At 40.2% G+C, this 22,694-nt stretch overlaps 1 protein-coding gene across 1 annotated transcript in view; it reads left to right on the forward strand.

Annotated features, from left to right (window-relative positions):
• Nucleotides 1-615: 615 nt before the first annotated feature.
• The window catches only part of ECT2L (epithelial cell transforming 2 like), a 37,161-nt gene continuing 15,082 nt past the window's right edge, over nucleotides 616-22,694 (forward strand). The window contains exons 1-13 of the mRNA XM_018567330.1: nucleotides 616-792; nucleotides 3,378-3,490; nucleotides 4,508-4,670; nucleotides 7,034-7,286; nucleotides 8,099-8,232; nucleotides 12,733-12,860; nucleotides 13,334-13,472; nucleotides 13,570-13,738; nucleotides 13,929-14,057; nucleotides 16,855-16,947; nucleotides 19,193-19,378; nucleotides 21,549-21,652; nucleotides 21,823-21,939. Coding sequence (XP_018422832.1) covers nucleotides 694-792; nucleotides 3,378-3,490; nucleotides 4,508-4,670; nucleotides 7,034-7,286; nucleotides 8,099-8,232; nucleotides 12,733-12,860; nucleotides 13,334-13,472; nucleotides 13,570-13,738; nucleotides 13,929-14,057; nucleotides 16,855-16,947; nucleotides 19,193-19,378; nucleotides 21,549-21,652; nucleotides 21,823-21,939 — 1,827 coding nt within the window. The 5' untranslated portion in view covers nucleotides 616-693. The remainder of the gene's footprint in view (nucleotides 793-3,377; nucleotides 3,491-4,507; nucleotides 4,671-7,033; nucleotides 7,287-8,098; nucleotides 8,233-12,732; nucleotides 12,861-13,333; nucleotides 13,473-13,569; nucleotides 13,739-13,928; nucleotides 14,058-16,854; nucleotides 16,948-19,192; nucleotides 19,379-21,548; nucleotides 21,653-21,822; nucleotides 21,940-22,694) is intronic.

A 22,694-nucleotide genomic window follows, 5' to 3' on the forward strand; every position in this document is an offset into this window, starting at 1 on the left:
CAATAGACCCGAAAACTTATTTCACTTGGTTACATAGTTAGTCAGGTTGAAAAAGACACAAGCCCATCGAGTTCAACCTATAGAGGTTGATATTCTGTAGGTATATATGGATGTTGGTACACAGAATGGAAATGTTTATGGATACTATGTATAAAGTGTTCTTCCCTTTTTAACCCAACCTCTAAATCCACTGGATTTTGCATATTGGCTAAACAGGCCATTCACTGCATCGTGTGCGCCCTCTTATACCTGCACAACTATCCAAGAACAATAGTAAACCTTCCAAAGTTTTCCAGCCAACCTAGTCGAAGTCTCAAAGGATTTTTTACATTATTTTTCTAGTTGTCATTTTGCTATTGCAGGATTAACACTAACATGTCTAGGGCTACATTCAACAATAACAATGTTGTCTTTTCTGCTGTGTTATGTATGCATATTATTTTACATTATAATCATTCAGATTATTAAATGTGATAAGTAGAAATATTCTGTATTGTAGAATGTGAATGTACTTATCCATGTGTATTATACTCTTTCTCTTGTAGTTGTATGAATGGTTCCAGCATTTTTCCTGAATATATGTAGTTTGCCCTGCATAGACTAGACCTGATGAGCAGTCCTCGGAGACTCAGTCCACACAGTGTTAAACGTTGGCATCTGGAGAGCGTGGGGCTCCATGGGGGAGAGACACAGATGTCAATCAAGGACAACATTCATTTTGATCAGACTGTGGGCACTCAGATACGCTTTAGTGCCTGGACACCAATGGCAAGCAAATCTTTCAACAAACAGGTAAACATGCTGGCGCAAGATTGCTTGAACGTAAGGGCACTGGGCCGGTTCACACCATTATATATAGAAATTGAACATGAATTTTTCCTTAGAGAACATAATGCTTTTTTGGCACATTTTAATGTGTTGTGTTAAAATATAATGTAACACAAGACACATTTATGTGCGTTTTGTTTGCATTTCAACACACAAAAGAGGCACCGTTCCTTTATGGCTCAGGAAAGGAATAAGTTGGGTGCTTGCCACTGGGAACAAGTCCTCACTCAAGTATGAGCCCATACAAACAGAAGAAAAGCTGGCTGCAGACCAGATTCCACTGGGATAGTTTATTGAAGCTTGTACAACATCACTGGTGTCTCGCCCAAGGTCCACCCCCTCTGACTCGTTTCCCCAATCATGGGCTTAGTCGTAGAGATGGAATTCTTGCATTTTTCATGCATTTTCTTCCTTTTCATTTTTGTCATTTACTCTCTACATTTTGTGGGTTGTGTCTAGTGGTTTCTGGTGTTAGCTTTTCTGTAATCTCTATCGATTTATGGTGTGATTGTGAGATAAATTCTACTAATCTCATCCTATCCTAATAATTGGAGTTATTCTCATCCTATCCTTAGAATTGGAACTAGAAGGGTCATAGACCCCTGGACGTTCCCTCACAAGGCTTATAAATGGCTCCACTTTGACCATGGATCGGCTTGTCTATTCCCTGCTTCTCTCCTACTATCCATATCCTTGCTCCTCTTTGCTGGGCTCATCTCCTCTATGCACATCAATTAACAATTTGTCATGCTGCTGACACATGGGAAATAGGGACATGTGAATTGAAAAACATAACATAGTAATTCAAGTGCATAATGTGTTTTTAGTGCATTTTCAGTTTGTTTTCCAAGTGCTGCCATTGGTTAGAATCATTGATTAAAATGTGACGCCTGTTTTTGCAAAAATGCACATGAGATGTAGGGAGCAGGATTTTTTAAACAAACAATGCAATGTCCTTTAACAAAAGACACTCATGTGAAGAGTTTCATAGATTATAATGGTAAGTAGTTTTCATGCACTTTTAGTGCACTGTGATCCTGCATGGTAGTGCACATAAAACGTGATAATGTGAACTGACCCTAAGACACTTCTAATATACTGCAGGTTTAGACTTGGATGGGGGTGGTTTGGTACAAATAAGGGGCATAGTTAAGTCTCTGGCTTCATGCATTCATTTTAGTTATCATGTACAGTGGTAAAACTCAGTGACAACAAAGTCCCTGAGGAATCATCCTACACCTAAACAGTCAGTTAGGGTTTTCGGTTCCTTAGAACTTACTTCTGGTATGCTTAATTTTCGCACCATTCATCAATGCGTATAGGAAACAGAAACTATACTGCATTTAGGGCTTATTTAACATGCAGGGAATATTCTTAATTAAAGTAGAATTGTGACCAGGCTATGGACATTTAAACATTTACATGCTGTTAACAGGAAGTAAACAAGCTTTAAAACAAGCCATGACCGACATCTGTGGCTGCAGGCACTGTGGAATAATTCATCCTTAAATTATCATTAACTCTTGCAGTGGGGCTACCGTCGTCCCTACCCTAACCGCCATCTGAGGCTGATGATGTATTTGGTTGCCTGGAGCTCAGTGGGCTTTCAGCCAGAGTGTCCTGCTCAGCTCCCTTGCATCCAATGACATCAGCACACTGGGCAGGAAGCCAGAGAGCGGACAGAGCCACAGGTTGCTAAGAGCTCTTAGCAACCTGTGGCTCTGTGGCTGCCCTGCCCGTACTGCAAGGGTTAACTCCTAATTTTGGTCTAGAAAGGAAAATAATAAAGATATACTCACACGATCCTCGAAGATGGCCAGCTGTAACTGCACTTCCTCCACCTTGTCTCCTTCTACTCTGCTGCGATAGTATGTCCCTTGGTGTCCTCAAATCCTATACAATGTGTACGGAACGTGATGACTCAAGGACCTTAGACCGCTGCAGTGGAGGAGGAGAGAGGCTCCAGGAACCCATCTATGAGCAAGTTGGCTCTGAGCGTCAGGTGAGTATAACTTTATTTTCCTCCCTAGACCAAAATGAGCACTTAACCCTTGCAGTGCGGGGGTAGTCCCGCTGCAATGGTTAATAATAATTTTCCCCGGTGTTCTCCTTTAAAAAAAGAACTTTACCCTCCAATTTAATGTTTCCTAAAAATGTTACTTTTAAGCCATGCCAACTTATCAAGGTTGTCAGTGAACTTAATTAATCTCGCAACTGAATTTTCAAGCCCTCACCCTGGCATCTGCAATCCAAATACTGTAGAGGCTAAGGTGGCCCCTTCCTTGGCTGTAAGAGATAGGAGGCACCTTTTCCACATGAATTTGTATTCAACGAAAGGTGCTATGGGAGGGCTAGTTCACATCTATTGCACAAAACACATTAATGAGAACTCTAAAGCTTTTAAAATCATACTAAGAATAATGTCCTATTATTAGTCCGCATCATTCCTCTTTGATTTCTCTCTTTGCCTTTTACCTGCAGAGCTCTTTGTCCACCTTTTAAACGCTTTCCTGGTTTTCATGACAATTAATTATGCATTTTCTACACAGCTCTTTCACGAGAGAGTGAATCTCATAGGGCATTGGTATGACCTCTGGACGGACAAGCAGCGCAAACAATTTCTTCATTCTATTTTAAGTAGGAGCAGCAGATCACAACTGACGTAAGTACCACCAATGGACATTTCAAAAGGAAAGAGAACCTTTCATAAACCACAGGCAGACATGAAAAGCAGGTACCCTAAGATACCATTTCATATTTCTGTGATTGTATTGGTAGATTAGCCATCAGTGGCTCAGTGCAATGACTCAGTCTCTCTCTTAACAATCATTAAAGGCTAATTCCACCTTTGTAACCATGTTACATATTTTGGGAATGCTTACATTCCCCAGCATGTAATCAGCATTGTCAGCAGCATAAGAAGTGCATTGTATTCAATGAGCCTGCATATGTTGGACTGTTGCTCTCTCTCATGTAAAGCAAACACCAACATCCTAGTATGGTAATCTCCTTTTTTTAAATTTGTACTTGTTTGAGATTCACAGTGCATTTCTATTTGCCTGTATGACAGATGTGATTTTTTTCTTCCTCTGTGTTTTGTTCTAGATTTAACCCTTGCTACCCCTGCACTGCAAGGGTTAAGTGCTTGTTTTTGCCAAGGTTAAAAAATAACAAAGGTATACTTACCTGATCCTCGGAGCTGGCAGGCTGTGCCAGCGTTCCCTCCAGCCTATCCCCTCCTCCCTCGGCGTCCATATGTCCCATACACCAGTGCTCCCCAACCTTTTTATCGCCGCGGACCGGTCAACGTTTGATAAAACCCGGGGGTTGGGGAACACTGCCATACACTATGTATAGAACGTGGGATTGGGTGTGTATAACTTTGTTGTTTTTGAACCTAGACAATAATAAGCTCTTAGCCCTTGCAGTTTGCAGTGCAGGGGTAGCCCTACTGCAAGTGTTAAGAAAATGTTCTACCCAGAGTTCTGCTTTAAGGAATTTTGAAGTGATAATAATCTCCATGTGTTTTTATTTTCTTTTTATGTTAACTTCTAGACAGAACAAAGAATTACTAGTTGCAAGCTTGTATCACACATGTAGTAATATATTTTTATACCTTAGTTCATTGTTTTAGAGATCTTTTATTGGTATTTAGTCACATTTCTGTATTTTGCTGTAGATTTATACAGGACTGGTTCGCAGAAGAATGTCCTGTCACCAATGTAGACTTTACAACGGTGATCCCCAGGGTTCTGTCTTTGTACATTTTTTCCTTCCTGAATGCTCATGACCTATGTGTTGCTGGACAGGTCAGCTGGCACTGGAAGTTCCTCGCTGAGCAGGTACAATTAGCATTATCTATGATATTCTGTCTTTTATCTAATGATACGCTTCAGTTAACTGAAGGGGCACAGCTTGATTGCTAGGCAGATTAGGCCATTTTAAGCTGAAGCTGGTCATACCCAGCGTGACATTTGAACTGTGGGTTACCCAGTTGGGACCACCCGGCTCAACCAACTTTGATTACAAAATCGAAGGAACTGGATTGAATATTGTCAGCTGAACAGTTAGATGCAGTCACTGTTCAGGTATTCAGAGAGTCACAGGTGTTGGCTGTTTGAATCCAGTAGCTGTTTAGCATGGATGGAGAAATCTACTGTATGACTGTATGGCTAGCCATAGAGTAACTATATCAGCAAACTATACTGCAGAGTCGAGTATCTATTGTCACAACTGGGTTGGACGCATTAATCGTGTACAGAAAAATTCTGCACAACTGAGTGTGAATGGCTTTTTTATATGGAGAAAAAGGAGAAAATGACTCATTGTGAGACGACACATCTATTTGTCACTGGGAAGATCTGGACACAGCTCCACTGGTGTGCTGGTTCCAATTTGGCAGATATAGATATCTAAGAATAAAGTTGAACTCTAGGCAGATATAAAAGACACAAAATAAAACAGCTCTTTAACCATTAATACACCTTTATATCTATATTTTTAAATGCAAGCAGTGTAAGTACCTGGCATTTGAGTTGGTATCTGCTTGCAGTCCATGTACAGCAGGGCTCAGAGAGTGGGAGGGAGAACGTTGATAGGACAAGAGAGCAGAGTGACAGAGAGATGAGCTCATCAGCTTGCTGCTTCTCTTTCTACTGCCATGTCACAGAGTGGAGGTGGGGAAGGAACATGTATATAAAAGTGAATCTTTATTAGAGAAACATCAAGCCCTTTTCCTGCTAGTCAGTATTGTGCTGTGTGGCAGAGCTTTGTAAATCATTATGTATTTAGCTGTTTGCCTTGAGTTCAGCTTTAAGCTGCACAGTGATCACATCTGTCAGGGTATGTCCCTTAACAACTTCCATTGCCATCTATATAATCTGTAGGTTTCTGTGTGTGGGCAGATAAGTATACAGTTATCACACTGGTACACTTGTATGGTATATAATTTTTCTGGTCAACGTACAAGATATATAGGTTTCAACTGACGCCTACACCGCAGGGCCACACATAATATTCAGTATATGTAAAGCTGCAAGAAGCTTCAGAAACAACAGACATACTACATATGGGATTGGAGACTAGAGATGTTACAAGAGAAAGTCAGAAGCTGGGGACATATTACATGAGACTGCTAGCTATCACTGCAATTACAGTCACTTTATAAATCTATCCTCAGGCCCCTTCTTCTGACTGCTAAGGCCCGAGGGCCACACAATAATTTTGAAAGGGTAGCATGTAGTACTCGGGCTACAGGTTGGTCACCAGGGCTATGTACTTAGGTTATGCACTGCAACAATACTATATGTCTGTGATAAGGTGCGTTTCAGTAAGGCTGAATAAAAATTGCTGGCACAATCAAACCCAGAACAAAAAAAAGAAGAGGCGTTGTCTAGCGTAATTAGAGTTGATGTTTCGTTTCTACAGTACAGAAATATAATTTTCTGATGATTTTGAAATCATCTTACAATCATTAGCTACACAAACATATTTTTATTTTACTTACAATTTCTTTTTCCCCCCACTTTTTGGTCCACTTTGGCACTAATGATGTAATGTGCCCAAGCATTGCATCCTGGTACGGTTACATCACCAGAGCATTGTTGATAAATCTCATCTGTAATCTCGTGAGATCTCAGGGAAAGGCATTTTCTTCCCCTGAGATGATGTGCATGGTCACATGCCCTAGTCACATGTGCAATAAATCCAGGAAGTGGAGAGATCTAGTAACCTGCCCTTAGTTAAAATGGCCACTGTCAGACGACTGGGGAAAATAAGAATAATAAGGAATGCAAAGAACACAAAGCCGGCAATTATCTAGAAGTATCTGTTTGTAGATTGTCATTACTAAACATTTCTAAATATGTGTTTGTTTCTATTTTGAAGATATGGGTAAAGTTCCTCTTTGCGGATTAACAGAGCATATCAGTCTTCTTACAACTCATATTATTCAGGCAGCACATACACTACTATCTCCTTTGGTCAGTCACCAAGCAGATGGAATTTGTTAACCTTGCCAGGCCAACCAGATTGTGTCATACACATGTGGAGATTGTTGTGGGATACTGCATATTGTATTATGTGACAATCCTTGTCAATCAATAATCAGCTTTTAAATATACAATATTTTTATTGTCTTCAATGTAAAATAGTTAATCAAACAGATTAGGACCTCTCTCTGTGTTTCCTGATGTAAATTATACAGGACTGTCTGTGGATGCCCAAGTGTACCAAGTTTGGCTGGTTTTTGCCATACACTCCAGCAGACAATGAATATGGAGCATGGAAGAGGCACTATATATCCTGTGCCTGTAGCCTGGACTATCTCACTCCAAGGGAAGCTGCAGAGACATATGGCACTTTGAATGAGCCTAAGGAAGGAGAAGAGGAACTGAAGGACAAATTACAGGAGACGTGGCTGCGTAAAATGCTTCGGGAAAGGCTGTCGCTGCAGAAAAGTGAGTAGTTGTGTACAATGGTTAGCAAACTCAAAAAAATAATATGATGGCTTAGGGTCTGGAACTGGTTGCCACAAGCAGTGATTTCAGCAAATAGTGTGGAATCATTCAAAAAGCTTTTGGACGATTTCCTGAGAGACTGTAATATACGGGGGTACAGGTACTCTTAAGAATGAGATGCCTCAAGGACCTATATACACACACACACACACACACACACACACACACACAATAGGTTGGACTTGATGGACATGTGTCTTTATTCAACCTCAAATACTATGTAACTATGGCTAGGTAAGCTTTATTTTGTAAAAGCAGTGATAATACTTATTTTAGTTTATAGTAAGTGTATTGTAGAAATTCTTTATTTCAGAATGAGGTGCTTTAGTATAGATTGAAGCTTTAATCTTGCAACAATTGTCAATGAGATGATGAAGGGAAAGAAGCAGCAGAGAGGGAATGCAATAATATAATGCAAGGGTGGGCATTATCACTGAAGACAGGATCTAATGATACCAGTAATAATTCCTCATGAGCCAGCTCTCAGCTCTAAAGTCTCCAGTATGGCATTCGTTCCCAATCCTAATGTGGGCTGCAAATACTGCAGCTAGTAAATACTATGCTGGTCATGAACAACCCATATTGGAAAACAGTTTTCTTAACAATACATGCTTCTACAGATCCAGCACCAGAAGGGGACAATACTAATTTTTTAGCTAAAAGTGTATCTGTTAACTTTTTTTCCTCTGCAGTTAGTAATTACTTGTCTCAAAATTATTTAAAGATGGCGGTCTGTTTTTTTTTTTTTTTAGAGGAGCTCTTTAAAAGCAGACCCCCTTGGATGAGTGGAGCTTGGAGATCAGCTGTAAACTCCAAATTAAGTTTAACACAATCTATGAGTCTAACTGACCGGGCTTCAATGCAAGCAGCACTGTGGTTGATTAAGGTGAGTTTTGGAAAAGTGGGTGATGTGAATTAATAAACTGTGTAGACTTTGTAATTGGAATGTCTAGTGTAAAATTTTTACGGCTATTGTTCTTGCCTATATACAATAACTGTATTGTGCAGTGATGTACTTACCATTAGTCGTGTTGCAGAAGTTGAAGTTAAATGGGGTAATATGGTTAGTGATGTGGATGTTGTGATTGTAATGTCTAGTGTAATCCATTTACTATTATTATTATTATTATCTTGTGAGTACAGTGAGGTACTTACTAGTACCGGTAGTAGTGTGGCTGAGGTTGGAGTTACAGGTTGGCTCATAAGGCTCTTGATTTGGAATACTGAGTAGTAGCCAGTGAAACTAAGACTGTGGTCTGCTGAGCAATACCGTTTATTAAAGTGATATTAAAGTAAAAAAGATTTTAAGTTATTTCAAATGCTGATGAAATCACTTACAATCGAGGTTGATCATTGATGTTTAAAAGGTTTAGTTTCCTGCAGAATCAGCTGGTCTTCTGAGCACTGGCCCTGATATCCTGTTTTAGAGTGACTTCTTTGTCAAACAGAGTGGTATGCAGTTACCCTTGTGTGTGCTAGTAAGCTGTGGGTGTCTCCACAAACACACAGTCAGCAAATCAAGCTAATCCCCTCCCCCCTGGCCCCCTCTCCTCCCTTCTCCAAGCTAGTAGATGAACAGTTTCTGGAGTCTGTTGTCCATTGTGATCTTGTACTGGACAGGAGGTTCAGGGAAGCTGAGCTGAGAGACTTGGATGCAGCTGTTCAGAAACATGATGATTGTAAGTATTTGGGGAAAAATGTAAAGCAATGCTTTGCTGGGCAATGTATATTTGTTTGATCTGGATTCATTATTAAAAAGTTTAATACTACTTTAAGAACAATCACACCCAAGTGCATGTCCAGACAAAACTTTTTCTCTTAGTTTCGAATAGAGTGGGAATAGTATAGAACCCATGTCAGGTTTTTATTGCTACCCGGGCTCTATTAAATATTTTCCCTCAAATCTTGTCCTGCCTTGAGGAAGGGACCCTGCATGGCCCCAAAACATTGGGATTTATGATTTAATGTCACAATGATTGAATAAATTGAACAAGGATCTAAGATTATACTACGTGTGTGCTGGTGATTATTTAATCATAACGTTGGAGTTTTCATACAGTGCCATCCGTGTCATCACTGTGACATAATTCTACAAGATCACAGCACTGTATGGAGGTAGGTGAATTATGACACTTCAGCTTTTTATTTCTGTCTGTGTCCCTTTTGCAGATTTTTACTTAGTTCCTGTCTAGTAAAACCGTTGCCACAAGGACAGAAACTTAGGGCAAATCTCTGTAACCGACCACCAAATTGGACTGAAAACCCAACAGGTGTTCTTATTTTCCCCAATCTACCTAAAAAAAGAGAAAGAAAAAAAAAATGGCTTGCCATGCACTTTAGGAATCATAGCCAGTATCTAAGAGAAGCTTCTCGGCCTTTTGGCTAAGCTCAAGTGTAGTATCTGTTCTTATCAGTTCCAGAGGGGAAAAGCACGGACTGTCCTTGGGACGGACAGTTGCTTAGTACCTTCAGGAGTAAAGGTAGGTGCTCGAGGCGACTCCTTTTTAGAAGAGGGGGGAGTTTCCTCGGCACTATTGCCTACTGACTGAACGGGTGCAAAGCTTGGTCGAGGCTCGAGGGTTCGGGGGCGGCAGAAGCCCGTGATGTTGTGCCCCCTGGGGGTGGCGTCCCAGGGGTGCTCAGAAAGTCACATGGTATGGGACCCCACATGACTCACTGTAGCACTTGGTCACACACCATATTGCAATTTTTTGCACTTCGCCTCCAAGACAGGCCTTATGGCTAGTCTGGGGCAATATTTTTGCACTCCGGCCCCTAAGGCCTGTCAGAGTGGTGCACTGGCACTTTATATTTATTTAAGCACTCTATCCACGTTTGGCACTTTTTTATTTTACTATTTGACCCACAGATGCTGAAGGTGCAGGTTTCTTCGGGGCCTATTCCTGACGCTGGGAGGAGATTCTGTGCCTCCTACGGAGTTCTCTGTCTCCTCCCACCCAGGAGGTGGGTTTCTCTTCGGGAGAGCCCACTTGCCTAGTACTGTGAGGGACCTGTTTCGGCAGGTCCCCGAAGGAAATGGGCCCACCAGCCTTCGGGTTGGTGGGCCAACAGTCTCAACCCCATCCAGGAGCCTTGCGCCCCGGGGGGTCAGGAAAGTAGGTCCCTTCTTTGGAAGGACCTTGCACCCTTGTGCACGTTTTTGTGTGCTGTGGTTTCACGGTTGCACTTTTTTTGTTCACAGGGGGAAGTTTTGATGCACATCCACGGGCTTAAAAAAAAAAAATCATAGCCAAAAATTTTTATACCAGTGTTTATCTGGTTCTTGATGCTTCTCAACCCCAGCATACTCCGTTATATTAAATACAAGATAAATAAAGATGTAGACAAATGTATTGCTACACTTGCAGCTCATTGAAACAATGCTTCATTCCTCCTGAAAAGTGATGAGATTGAAAGCAAGTTTTCCATGTATAACTGCATGCCTTGGGTATGTCATACAGTGGCGGAACAATCGCCATAGCAACCCAGGTGGCCGCTATGGGGCCTGGGGCACAGGGGGACCCAGCCACGACATCCCCCTGATGCCGTGCAGGCTGCCTGGGTCGCTATGACATCTCAGGCTGCATCTCAGTGGCAGCTGTGAGGAGGAACGCACTGCTGGTCAGATCACTAACAACCTGTCAGTGATGTGTGCAGCGGCGCGTTCCTCCTCTCAGCCAATGCTGAGTCAGTGGCAGCCAGAAGCTGCAGAAGAGATGGCTGGGCCCGACGTCGGCAGCATGGAGGAAGCGGGGCCCGGTGATGGAGGAGGTGGGGCCTGGCAATGGGGGAGGCGGGTCATGTGACCAAGAAGGTGGGGCCCAGCGATGGAGGAGGCGGGGCCAGTCAGTGACCGTGGAGGAGGAGGCAGACAGTGGATCGGGGCTGACACGTAAGAGGGTTTGACCAGCCTACCTGAGACCCTTCAGAGCCCACCATAGAGAGTCTATGGTGGACCCCGCAGGGTCACTCTGAGGTGGGCTGTTTGGGTTATCAGGTGGACGTAACTAGAAATCACAGTGCCCCATATAACAGTTTGCTATGGGGCCCTGTGATTTCTAGTTACGCCCCTGATGTCATAGATTTGATTTGAAAGGCTATAAATTATTGCTTGTTGTGCAAGATGTCTTGGATAGATTTGTTGGTACCCCCAGAAAAGATTATAGTGATATTTCAAACAAACGTTATAATGTAATTGGTGTCACAGATGTCACAATCTTTTAATCAGTCAACTTATTTTAATGGAGAAAAGTAGTCACTATGCTGTTTGATATAATTGTGTGCACCACATTGAACAACGAACAGAGAAAGTAAAGGAAAGTTTTGTCTGAGGAGGTCAGAAAGAAAATAAAAGACAAGCATGTCAAAGGTAAAGGCTGTAAAGCCATCTTCAAGCAGCTTGATGTCCATGTGACTACCGTTGCAAATATTATTAAAAAGTTCAAGGTCCATATAGCCAACCACCCCAGTCTTGCTGAAGGAGAAAATCGACTTCTAGATTGAACTGAAGGATCGTGTGACTGATAATCAAAGAACCAAGGGAAGCTTCCAAGAAGATACAAGCTGAATTCCAAGGTCAAGGTACATCGGTGTTTGATCGGACCAATACATTGCTTTTTGAGCGACAGTGGGCTCAAAGACCCAGGAGGGCACAACTGTTGAAAGTAAAAAATGCATTTGACAAGCCCAATGTTCCTGGCAGAAAGTTTGTTACACAGATAAGACAAAACTGATGCTTTTTGGCAAATCACAGTTACACCACAAATATTATGTTTTGGGACTGCTTTGCTGCATCTGCAGGTGGTGCCTTAAATGTGTGCAGGGCACCCAAGAATTCCTAAGAACAAAACATTAAACTATTCTGAAGTGTCATTTTGTAAGCTGTGATCGCAATCATATCAAATGTCTGTAGAAAGAGCTGAAACATGGCGTCTGGAGAAGGCAAACCAAGGCATCAAATCTGAGGCAGCTAGAGCAGTTTTCTTAAGAATAGTGAGTCAATCTACCTGTTGGCAGATGTAGAAGTCTCATTAATAGATACAAAAATAATTTTTTTGCAGTGACCACCACTAAAGATTTTGCAACCAAATATTGGGTTAACATGCCATTTTTAATGTTTTATTATTTTAAATATTCCCTTGATCAAAAAAAAAAAATCAAAATGATTTAACTTAAATATGTAATAAACAGTGATGGATGCCCATTACGTTGGTCCGTTTTGAAGTTATTTTAGAGAAAATTGAGGGTTCCTTTTTGCTTTGTGGAAGGGTATGAACAAATGTGTTCATGTTTGTAGATGTATAACAATATGTATATGATGATCATCTGTCCTTTTTTGGGGGGGAAAGGTTCTATTATGAAGTTAAGATGGCTGCATTTATTTTAGGGGAAAGATACAGGCCCAGATAAGACGTTGACAAGTTGGCTCTTGAATGAAGATAACCACACACCCAGCTTCACATTGGCTTTGGAAAAGAAGCTTGTAGAACAATCAATAGACTCATTGCCAAAAAGGTAAACATGTCATTTTGATCAGATAGCCATTTTATTATATAATGCACATTGGCATGTAACTAAAAGTTTACACACACACATGCCTATGACTGGGTACATTGGTTTTTTGAAAACTTAATTTGTATTATGCAAGTATACAAATATGTGGAGTGTGAATGATACTGCTGACTGACCACTATACAGTTGTAGTATGTTTACCTTTTAGAAGCCTTTGAAATGTGATTTGAAACTTTTGAATAACAAATAAAAAGTCCTTTGATATGCAATATGTGGATTTTGAAAACATGATTAGATACTGATATAAATGTTTTGCAGGTTGGAAACCACTAATGTTACTGTTTTTGTAAAGTATACAACATAGTTGTGTTTGCCTGTGTTCACTATGTAATATCTGTCATCATGGAGGTATCATTCTAGACTGTGATCTCTGCTATAGTTTACGCTGTTTTTTTCCTTCTTTTATTTCTGTTCAGGCATAATGTAGCTGGATGTACCACGTACCCTTCTACAAACACAAAGCAATACAACAGTTTCCGGGGTCAGCCAGCACAGTTGTGCACCTCAGGTCCTCTTCACCTCGTGTTGATATCATCCCACATACTGGCATATGAGGTTGTCTATTTTTTTATATTATTAAATTATATACATTATTATACACATTTTGGGTTGTTTGTAATACCACTAGATGTATTCACCTTTGCTTTTGTAGGTTGTACTCAGTTGTGTGAAACCCGGTGTGGTTCCTATAGTTTATGACTTCAATGGCATGACTCTTGAAAGTTTAAACTTCTGTGTGGAGAAAGCTTTGGGTGGACGCACAGCACACAGTATTGGAGTTGTTGCAGATGGGAATTCTCAACACCTACATTTACTACAGGGTAAGTGCTCTAGTGCAGAAATGTTATGATGTACACCACATTCAGATTTTGACAGACATGTAAAACCAAATTTACTGCTAAGCCTACAATTTTATGCCCTGCCTAATACAATGTGCCAAACAAATCTGGGCACATCACATATTTAACCAAATATAAACAGTGTTAAGAGCTTACAATTTGTATTTTTCAGGTGTCCGAATCGATACACAGAATGTTCTATGTTCACATATTAGAGAGTTTTGGGAAAAATTAAGCAGCTGTGTGGTGTCAGATAAAGATGGTGGTCACATTGACCTGTTTGTCCCTTTTGCAGCTTCAGGTAAGGCATGTTGAGTAATAACATTATAGTGAATTAATCCATACAAAATGAATGTCCACTACAATATGTTTTGTGTCATTTTTTGTATTTTCTTTATATGTACTATGCTATTTGTTGTGAGCATCATCAAGAAAACAATATCTTTAGTGGTTCTCTCTTTCAGATGAAATAATGATATTTAGGCTTTGGATCAGGGATATAATTAAATGTTTAAAGAAGAACTCCAGGAAATGAAAAAATTGCTTGCAGGTATGGGGGATCTCCTCACATGAAGGAAGTATAACATCAGCACTTTCTTTGAGATCAGATACCGAGTAGTTTGGTGGTGATTGTGGCGGAGGAAAGAGTGGCCAAAGAATGTTGGAGAGCTGAGAATAAAGTGGTCCGACAGTGTGCTTTTCACAGACTCTGTCACTTTGCCTGGGATGGGCTATGTGACAAGATCACTTTTAAAGTGAACCTATCCATTGCTGCTTACAGCTTACTGTCTATCTTATCCAGAAAAGCCTCTACTGTGCCCTATCAGAGATTATTTTGCTTTGCTATAGAGGCCTTGATTTTGCATCTTGGGGCCTCCATAGCAAAGTAATAGTAATCTTAGAATGGGCACAAATGATTTTTTCTGGACAACAGCAGCAGATAAAACAGTAAAAAAAATAAAACAAGAGTGTCTTCTTGAGTCTAAATGGTTTTGGACCATTTATTTTCTGTTTCAATGGTCTGGTTTAAGACTCTTCACCTTACGGTGACCTTGCATGGCCGGATTTTTCCAAGTAATTTTTGAACTTCAAACATTGCCTGCAAAGATTGGGTGCCACAAGTGTTCCCTAAGGCTGTAAAAGTTTCCACCTGTTGAGAGTGTTTGTTATTATTCAGAGATTTTCCAACATATTGCTAATGCTTCCATTTCCTATCCTGAAGACACAACAGAAAGTGAGTGGCAATCTCCTCAAAACTAGCTGAAATCCCATCTTTGTCAGTTGTTATGGGAACAAGTTTCCCAATAGAGATTCTTACTCATTTTTGTAAACTCTGTTTATTAAACTCAAACAGCTATGCATAAATATTAAAGTCCATCAATGTTCACAATTACAGTAAACTTATAAAAAACATTTGAGTAGAAATATTGTTCATAAAACATAAAACAATCAGTGTCTCTTGTGTGATTTAATTACATACATATATTCTGAAAGACGTTGCCAAGGAGTCCACATATACTGACTGTGAGGTAGTTTAACCCCTTCATGACTGAGCTAGTTTTTAGTTTCTGTTCCTAAATGACTGACACACTTTTTACATTTTTGCTGTGTGATTCTTCCACAGCAGCAAGTTTTGATTATTATTATTATTTTTAGAATTTTTTTAATAATAATTATAGTATACAAATATATTTATATATAAACGTTTTATTTTCCTAATTTTTTGTACACTTTTTTTTTTTTTTTTACACTTTGTAAAAAAAATAAGTGTAAAAAAAAAATATTTTTTTTTTGTCAGTTTATATCAAGCAATCACTATGACTGCTTAATAAATTAACTTTTTAAATTTTTTAGTTATTATCAGGCTGCTCCAAGCTTAGGAACAGCTAATAATAACTTTAGAGACTGATCCTGACAGCATGTCAGAATCAGATCTCACTAAAGGTCTTTGATCGTTCCTAGACGATCAAAACTGATGCATTTCACTCAAGAGATACATTTTGTATCTAGTGGTTGAAATGTATCATTTAACATCGGGCCAGGCTTTCCAGCTGTCAAAACGAATAGCGGAGAGGTGAGTCACTGCTACCTCTCTGCTATCTTCAGCTGTCAGATACGGGATCGCTATTTAGCGAACCCGTATCTGAATGTAAAGGCTTAATTCTTTCATTCATGAAAGAAAGAAGCTTTTAAAAAAGCTTAACTATTTCATTAATGAATGTCTCAATAGTGAGGCATTAATTAATGACTGGAACTGCTGAGAATCAGCAGTTACCAGCATTACAGAGGCTAATATAACTCGGCACGTACAGTGTACGTGGCCAGTCATATAGCCACTTTGTGACGGGACGTACACTGTACGTCTCCCGTCACGAAGGGGTTAAACTTTTAGTCTAGGGAGGTCACCCCGAACTTAAATTGAGAGTAGAATTACACTATAAGTCGCACATTTTATGGAATTTTAAGGGACAGTTCCCATATATAACTTTTTCAGAAGAGATAATCTGATTAACCGCTGGGCGACAGATGATGGGCTCATCCATATGATAGGTATGGCTTTGCAAGCCATAAACAAACTTTCTTGCAAGAATATTCTAGTATAGTGTGGCCAATATTCTTGTCTACTATACCAAATTAACAAACATCAGGTGGATTCTAACTAATTTTGGCTGAAGTTAGAGGCCAGATAAAAACTAGATTAGTCAAAGAAACAATGGTTCTTTTCATGTGCCTTGATGAAGAGGGAACAACTTTCCCTTCTTGTATTTTAAGTTTATATATATATATATATATATACATATATATATAAAAAGTGATGATTGTCTAACCTTGTTTGGGTGGCAATTATCTAACTCTATTTTAAATCAGCCTATGCAAATATAATATCTTGTAATTACATTTACTTTACAAGTGAAATGACAATAACAAATTGAAATAACAATGTGTTTGTAGGATTGGTACTTGCAATTACAATCTTTCTTTAGTCTTTTCTTAAGCCTGTCTTATACTATCTTTACAGTTCAGTTAAGATTTTTTTTGTGTTGCCTTGTATTGAGAAACTATAGAGAAATAGAAATATGCATAATTTTGTATTCTAGATTCAGGAATGGAAATACTAGACAACCTGTCTCGGTTAGCTGGCATTATGTTTTGTTCACCGACTGGGATAGCCACTGGGTCTTACCAACATAGTAAGTACAGACTGGATAGTTCATGCCTTTTATACAATTTCTAGTAATTGTAAGTGTTATTTACGATTATGAGCTTATGAAGAGCATTCCATGTATACTCTCTAAAGAGTGAAAAAAAAGGTGAAAATGTCGTGGATTATGGCCCATGAGAAACTTCACAGAATCCTCCAAGATACTAAAAAATGCTTTGAATTGACCTGGACCCCCTGGATGTTATATACAGGGGTGCTGGAAAACGGGTAATTTCCATTGTACAATTTTTCTGGTATTTTTTCTCTGGGCACTATGTTTAAGTAGATGTTGGGCTATTTGGTCGGGGATGGATCTACTCTTTTCGGACTCTTAAGCTGTTCTGCTTCTTTTAGTATCTATTTCCTTTTCCTCTTCTTTTTGTCTGTTTCTTCCTTCTTTAGGCTCGCACACGTGAGCTGTTTAGTACATTGATGTTGGACAGAAAGTCTTCTATCTATATCAGTGGTAGCCAAACTCCGGCCCTCCAGCTGTGGTGGAACTACAAATCCCATGAGGCATTGCAAGATTCTCACAGCCACAGACAGGACTCCCGGAGAGAGATGCATCATGGGATTGGTAGTTTCACCACAGCTGGAGGGCCGGAGTTTGGCTACCCCTGATCTATATAGATATGGAGGAGATCATAACAAGTGTTTGCTTCAGACACAGGTGGATCCCTATGCCTGATATTCCTCTCAGACTGTCTTGATTTTGTTTTTGCTGATGGGGGATAAATTGGCAAGAGTAGGTGGATAGATATGTTCTGTTTCACAGAATTATTATGCATTGTGTGTATGGTTTCTAGTGATCCCCTCTTACTACTTGACTATGCTAATGTGGAAGACTCTGAAATGCAATTGTATGCTATACTGTTTGTGCATCATGTACTATATTATTGTTTTATTCTACGCTGGAAAATTAATAAAATACTTTGAAAGATAAAGAGTGAAATTGACTACTTCAAATTATTCAGAGAAACACCAGTTGATTGTTCCTATAAATTACTCTTTGCGTATTAAGGTATGAGAATTCAAACTAAACTCGAAAGTTTGAAGTAGTCACTGGCCCACCAAGGTCCAACGTGTTAAATGCCTTTATTCAGACGTAGTGGTAGCACTAGTCAACAGCAACGTTTCGGAACCATTAGAGGTTCATACTTCAGGCAAACATAGTGACTATGTTTGCCTAAAGAAGGAACCTCTAATGCTTTGGTTCTCAACTGGCGGGTCGTGACCTCTTGTTCAGAGGATTGCCGCATGCCTTCCACTTTTCAAGGTGAGAGGCTCCTCAGCCTAACTCTAGCGCAGCACTGTCAGTTCTGATGCCAAGCAGCCATTCAGAATATGCTGCCCAGCACTGATTGTCAGCTTAAGGTGGGATGGGGCTATGGCTGCGAGGAAGCTCCATCCATACGTGCATTGCTTACAGCTCCCTTGCAAGTCCTATAGAGGTGCCTGGACCAAAGAGACCTCACATTCTGGCTCCCGGCACCTCTACAGGGCATGCAAGGGAGTTGTACAAGCAATGCACATATGGATGGAGCTACGTCACAGCACAGCAGCCCACACTGGACTCCAGGCTCAGGATCTACTCACTGTAGAAAAAAATCGCACCTACCACAAATCCTGGTGTGGGAGGTGTACTGGATTGCCATTCATTTAAATGGCACCCCAAACGCAAGCCCCACCCACTGTTCAACCGCCCGCACCGGAACACACGGTACCGCAATGCCGAGCATTCCAGTGCGGCGCAACTTGAGCCCTTACTTGATGACCAGGGTTGGGTCCTGAGGTTACACAGGTTGTGAACCACTGCTCTTATGGTTCCGAAACGTTGCTGTTCACTAGTGCTACCATGCATGTTTAGCGTCTGAATAAAGGTATTTAACATGTTGGACCTTGGTGTGCAGGTGACTAGTTCATACTTTTGGACTTATCCACTGGTCATACCAGCACCCATCTTATTGCATTGGGATTCTGGTCTGGAGTGCAGTGAGACATAGATCATTTCAAATTAAACTCTACACACACATCTCCATCTGATGAAGGTTACTACAACTCTGTAAGATTATAGTTGTACCATAAGATTGGTATGACATATGATGGTTACGGTATTCTAACTATATTGTGTGTGTACTTTGTAAAATCAGTGATTTATTACTGTATGTGCTATACGCATTAATTGTTACTGTGTTTTATATTACATTAATGTGTTTAATGTACATCATTTTCAGTTTTCAGTGAATGGCTGATGACATCTGGAAGACGCAAATTCCCCCCATTTTTATACTTCACAGAAGTGAAACTACAGGCCTGGTGCAGATTAGCCAGTGTAATGGAGGAAGCTCTACATATGGTCAGGAAGCAGATGAAGCTTTACCTTAGTGATCTCCAGAGAAATGTATCCGGCAGGATCATAGGTAATCTCTGTCTCATCATAAAAAAACAGAAATACATAAACAGCGCTCTCGGATGGGAGCCCTAAGAACGGAAGGCTAACTAAAAAACATGCAGCCCTGGGAAACAGTAGGAGAAACTGTGAATGCAAAACAACAAAGGAACACAGAGGGCGCAAAGACAATGGAGCACTAGCTAACTTGGCAGACCATGGCAGAAAAATAGCGGTATAAACACTTACATGTAGATCCAGGGCCCGTCCATCCTCTGGTACCTGGATCTACATGTAAGTGTCTATACAGCTATGTTCCTTTGTTGTTCTGTCATAAGATGCCTTTCACATATGGAAGAATATTAAAGAAAAGGGGACACAATATAGAAAAGGGTTATCGATCTCAATATTTACCACTATTCAAGATGCTATTGTTATCTTAATTATCTGCTATAGCGTGAACAGTTGAGTTATCGGATAACAAAAATGTGACGCCTCCAAAATGGCAACATATGTTTCTCTTGGACACAACAACACTTTCTCAAGGCTTAATGCTTACGTCTAATTTATTTTTGGGGGCAGGGACACAGCACCAAACACTTTAGATATGTGCAATGGTGTATATCCCATCTCTTGCATGTTCTGCATCTTGCTTCTTGTAAAAACCTTCACCTCACTGTTCCCTTCACAACCACAAGATATTACACTCAGCGGCTGTCTTCTGGAGCTGTGAAAGGCTGGAGTATGTCTACTCTGTGAGATGATATCTGAAAAGTTCCCCCAATATGGGGCATGCGGAGTGGTGCCAGTATAGCAAGGGGCTACTTGTCTATCTCTTGCTTATAGTTCATATGTTTTGTTCGCCAAGCTAGTATCTATTTGGGGGTGATACTCACTTTGTATTATTTTTAAACAGTGAACTATGTCAGTGTAATTGTAGATCACAGAGTTGAAATTACAAAGCAGTGCAGTTTATAATGTAAGAAGGAGAATGCTTCTCAACACAGGTCCACAATACTTTTAATAAATGAAAATAAAAACCCAACGTGTTCCCCTCCCTTCCCCCAGACATAACACAGAAAACTAGTCATGTACGCTGGTATCCTCATGGCAAGAGGCAGTGATTATGTAGCCCCCCTGTTACATTGTTTCCAGCCGGCATAATCTTCAGCATTGCTACATATGTAGTTGACTATAAACAAGCAGTGTGACAGCTCCTACATAACAAAGGCTTGGTATTGATTTGAAATGTTGTGCTTTGAGATGGAGTGTGATGTTTTTTGCACTATTCATTTCGAAATGGTTTTTGATGAACTAAAGAAATACAAGAAAATGTGTTTTGCAGGTTAAAAAGGTAAAGTTCCCTGTGCATTGGACTAAGGATTTTTTCCTATTGCATCAGTTGGGATGCTTAAAGATCTAAAGTCCAGCATCTGCCGAAACATTTTTTTTCCAATCTCAGAGTAGAGAAGGACTAGAGCCTCAGTCATGTTTTAAATGCTGTCTGTGTCCCTATTCAGGAGATTTCTGTTTTCTTCCTATTCTTCTTTGCCACCCATCACTCGGACAGGGATGCACCTGACTGGGTTCTAAACAATCCTCAGTGTTAGGATGGAAGGGGGGATCTGACTTCCTGTTATACCCGACAACTTACAAGCAAAAAAAGAAGAAAGTGGCCCCCCGATCTGTAAGCTGCTAATCTATGTTCCCCCCGGTTTGAGTGCACACTACAAATAAGCTCTTACTGAGTGAAGCTCAGATAATCTGCCTCACACCAGGTGGAACATTAAATATAGATAGCGGCTTTTTTAACTATAGAGTACCTCTATTTTTTTTGCTTGTATATTGTGAGGTGTAGACAAGCCATGTGGGAGCCAGCACCAGATGATGGGATATATGCTGTGGGATACATATTTGCAGCCAACGGAGGATAAATGTAATACCTGTCAAAAAGTCAGGAAGTGAAACTAACCCTCCAAACAACGGGCAAAGACACAATAAAATGATGATAGAAGTCTTCCCCACTCTATCCAAAACTAACCAAAAAAAGTTTTGGCTGGATTGGGCATTATTCTTTTTAAGGTTGAACCCCATGGAATTTTGGTTGTACATATTTAAGCTAACAGAGTAAATATGGTCTTTTCACAATAAAATATTTTCGGAATGAAATGATCAGTGTGACATTGGGTTTCTGTTTATAGGACAGTTCATGTTTGACACAATGTCCATGGTAAAGGTGCAGACCAATCAAGACATTGCTGACGCATTAACTGAAGCTTTGGTGGAACTTGTTAAGGAGAAGCGTGTAAGTACTCCATGCTTTTCTGCATTGCAAAGCATTGTAATAGTAATGTGATCGGTATCTGTACTTGAATGGCTGCTGCTTTAATATATTGTAGTAATGCAATAATTATTGCATTTGAAAGATTGTCTAAAGTCACCCTTTTATATTACTATTATTATTTGCGTCTGCAGGATGACCCACTGGAATTCCTCTCCATCTTTCTTTTAAAAAAAATTGGAAAAAACAAAGAGTTCAGAAACCATCTATTTCAGGCAAATACAGAGGACACACTATCAGCATTTCTAAAGGTGACAAACGAGATTTCTAAAATCAATGTGTTTTTCAAGCCAAAAAAAGTCACAGGTATATGTGCAGTCCTAAGCAATAGACATGAAAGTAGTTATCATGCCATGATCATGTTAAAAACACACACTGTTAATATCCTGTGTACTACAGTGCTTCAGTAAGTACTCTTGTCACATAACCTAGTAGTATGATGTGGTCTCAGACTTTGCCTGTGGTACACAAAGGAAAAACAGCACAAATTTGGAGAAGACAGGAGTTTGTGATTAAGCCTTGGCTTAAAGCAAACCTATACTTTGCCAATGCTCTAATCAGCCATTTAGAGAGAAAACATACCTGATACCTCCAACCTTAAATGTGACAACTCCAGTGCTTGGCTACTTGGGGACCAATGGAGATGCGTGGGAGCAAAACGAATGGTAAGTATATGCTGTCGAGGAAGGGATCAGCATCGTAGACAGTTCATTTCAAGTACTCAATCCACTAATCAAGGTGTCCTTCAGTGCTTTTTGCCAACTTTAATTTTCTCAAAATGAAATAAACACATATAAGGGTCTCCAATGGACAGACCCAGCTTTAGCCCTTCTTAGCTGTCCATCTCTGACAGTCTCTTTGTTCCCCACAGCCTGGTCCCCTTACAGACTGACAACTCTTGGCTCTTTCCTAAGCTGGCCATACAGATATAGATTATCTGCAGATTGTCTATGGTCAGATGGAAAAAGTGCAGATTCTTCCATCTACACTAAACTGCGAGGATTGA

The sequence above is a fragment of the Nanorana parkeri genome, unplaced genomic scaffold (genome assembly GCF_000935625.1).
Source record: "Nanorana parkeri isolate BGI_ZX_2015 unplaced genomic scaffold, ASM93562v1 scaffold1031, whole genome shotgun sequence".
In the NCBI taxonomy this organism is placed as follows: domain Eukaryota; kingdom Metazoa; phylum Chordata; class Amphibia; order Anura; family Dicroglossidae; genus Nanorana; species Nanorana parkeri.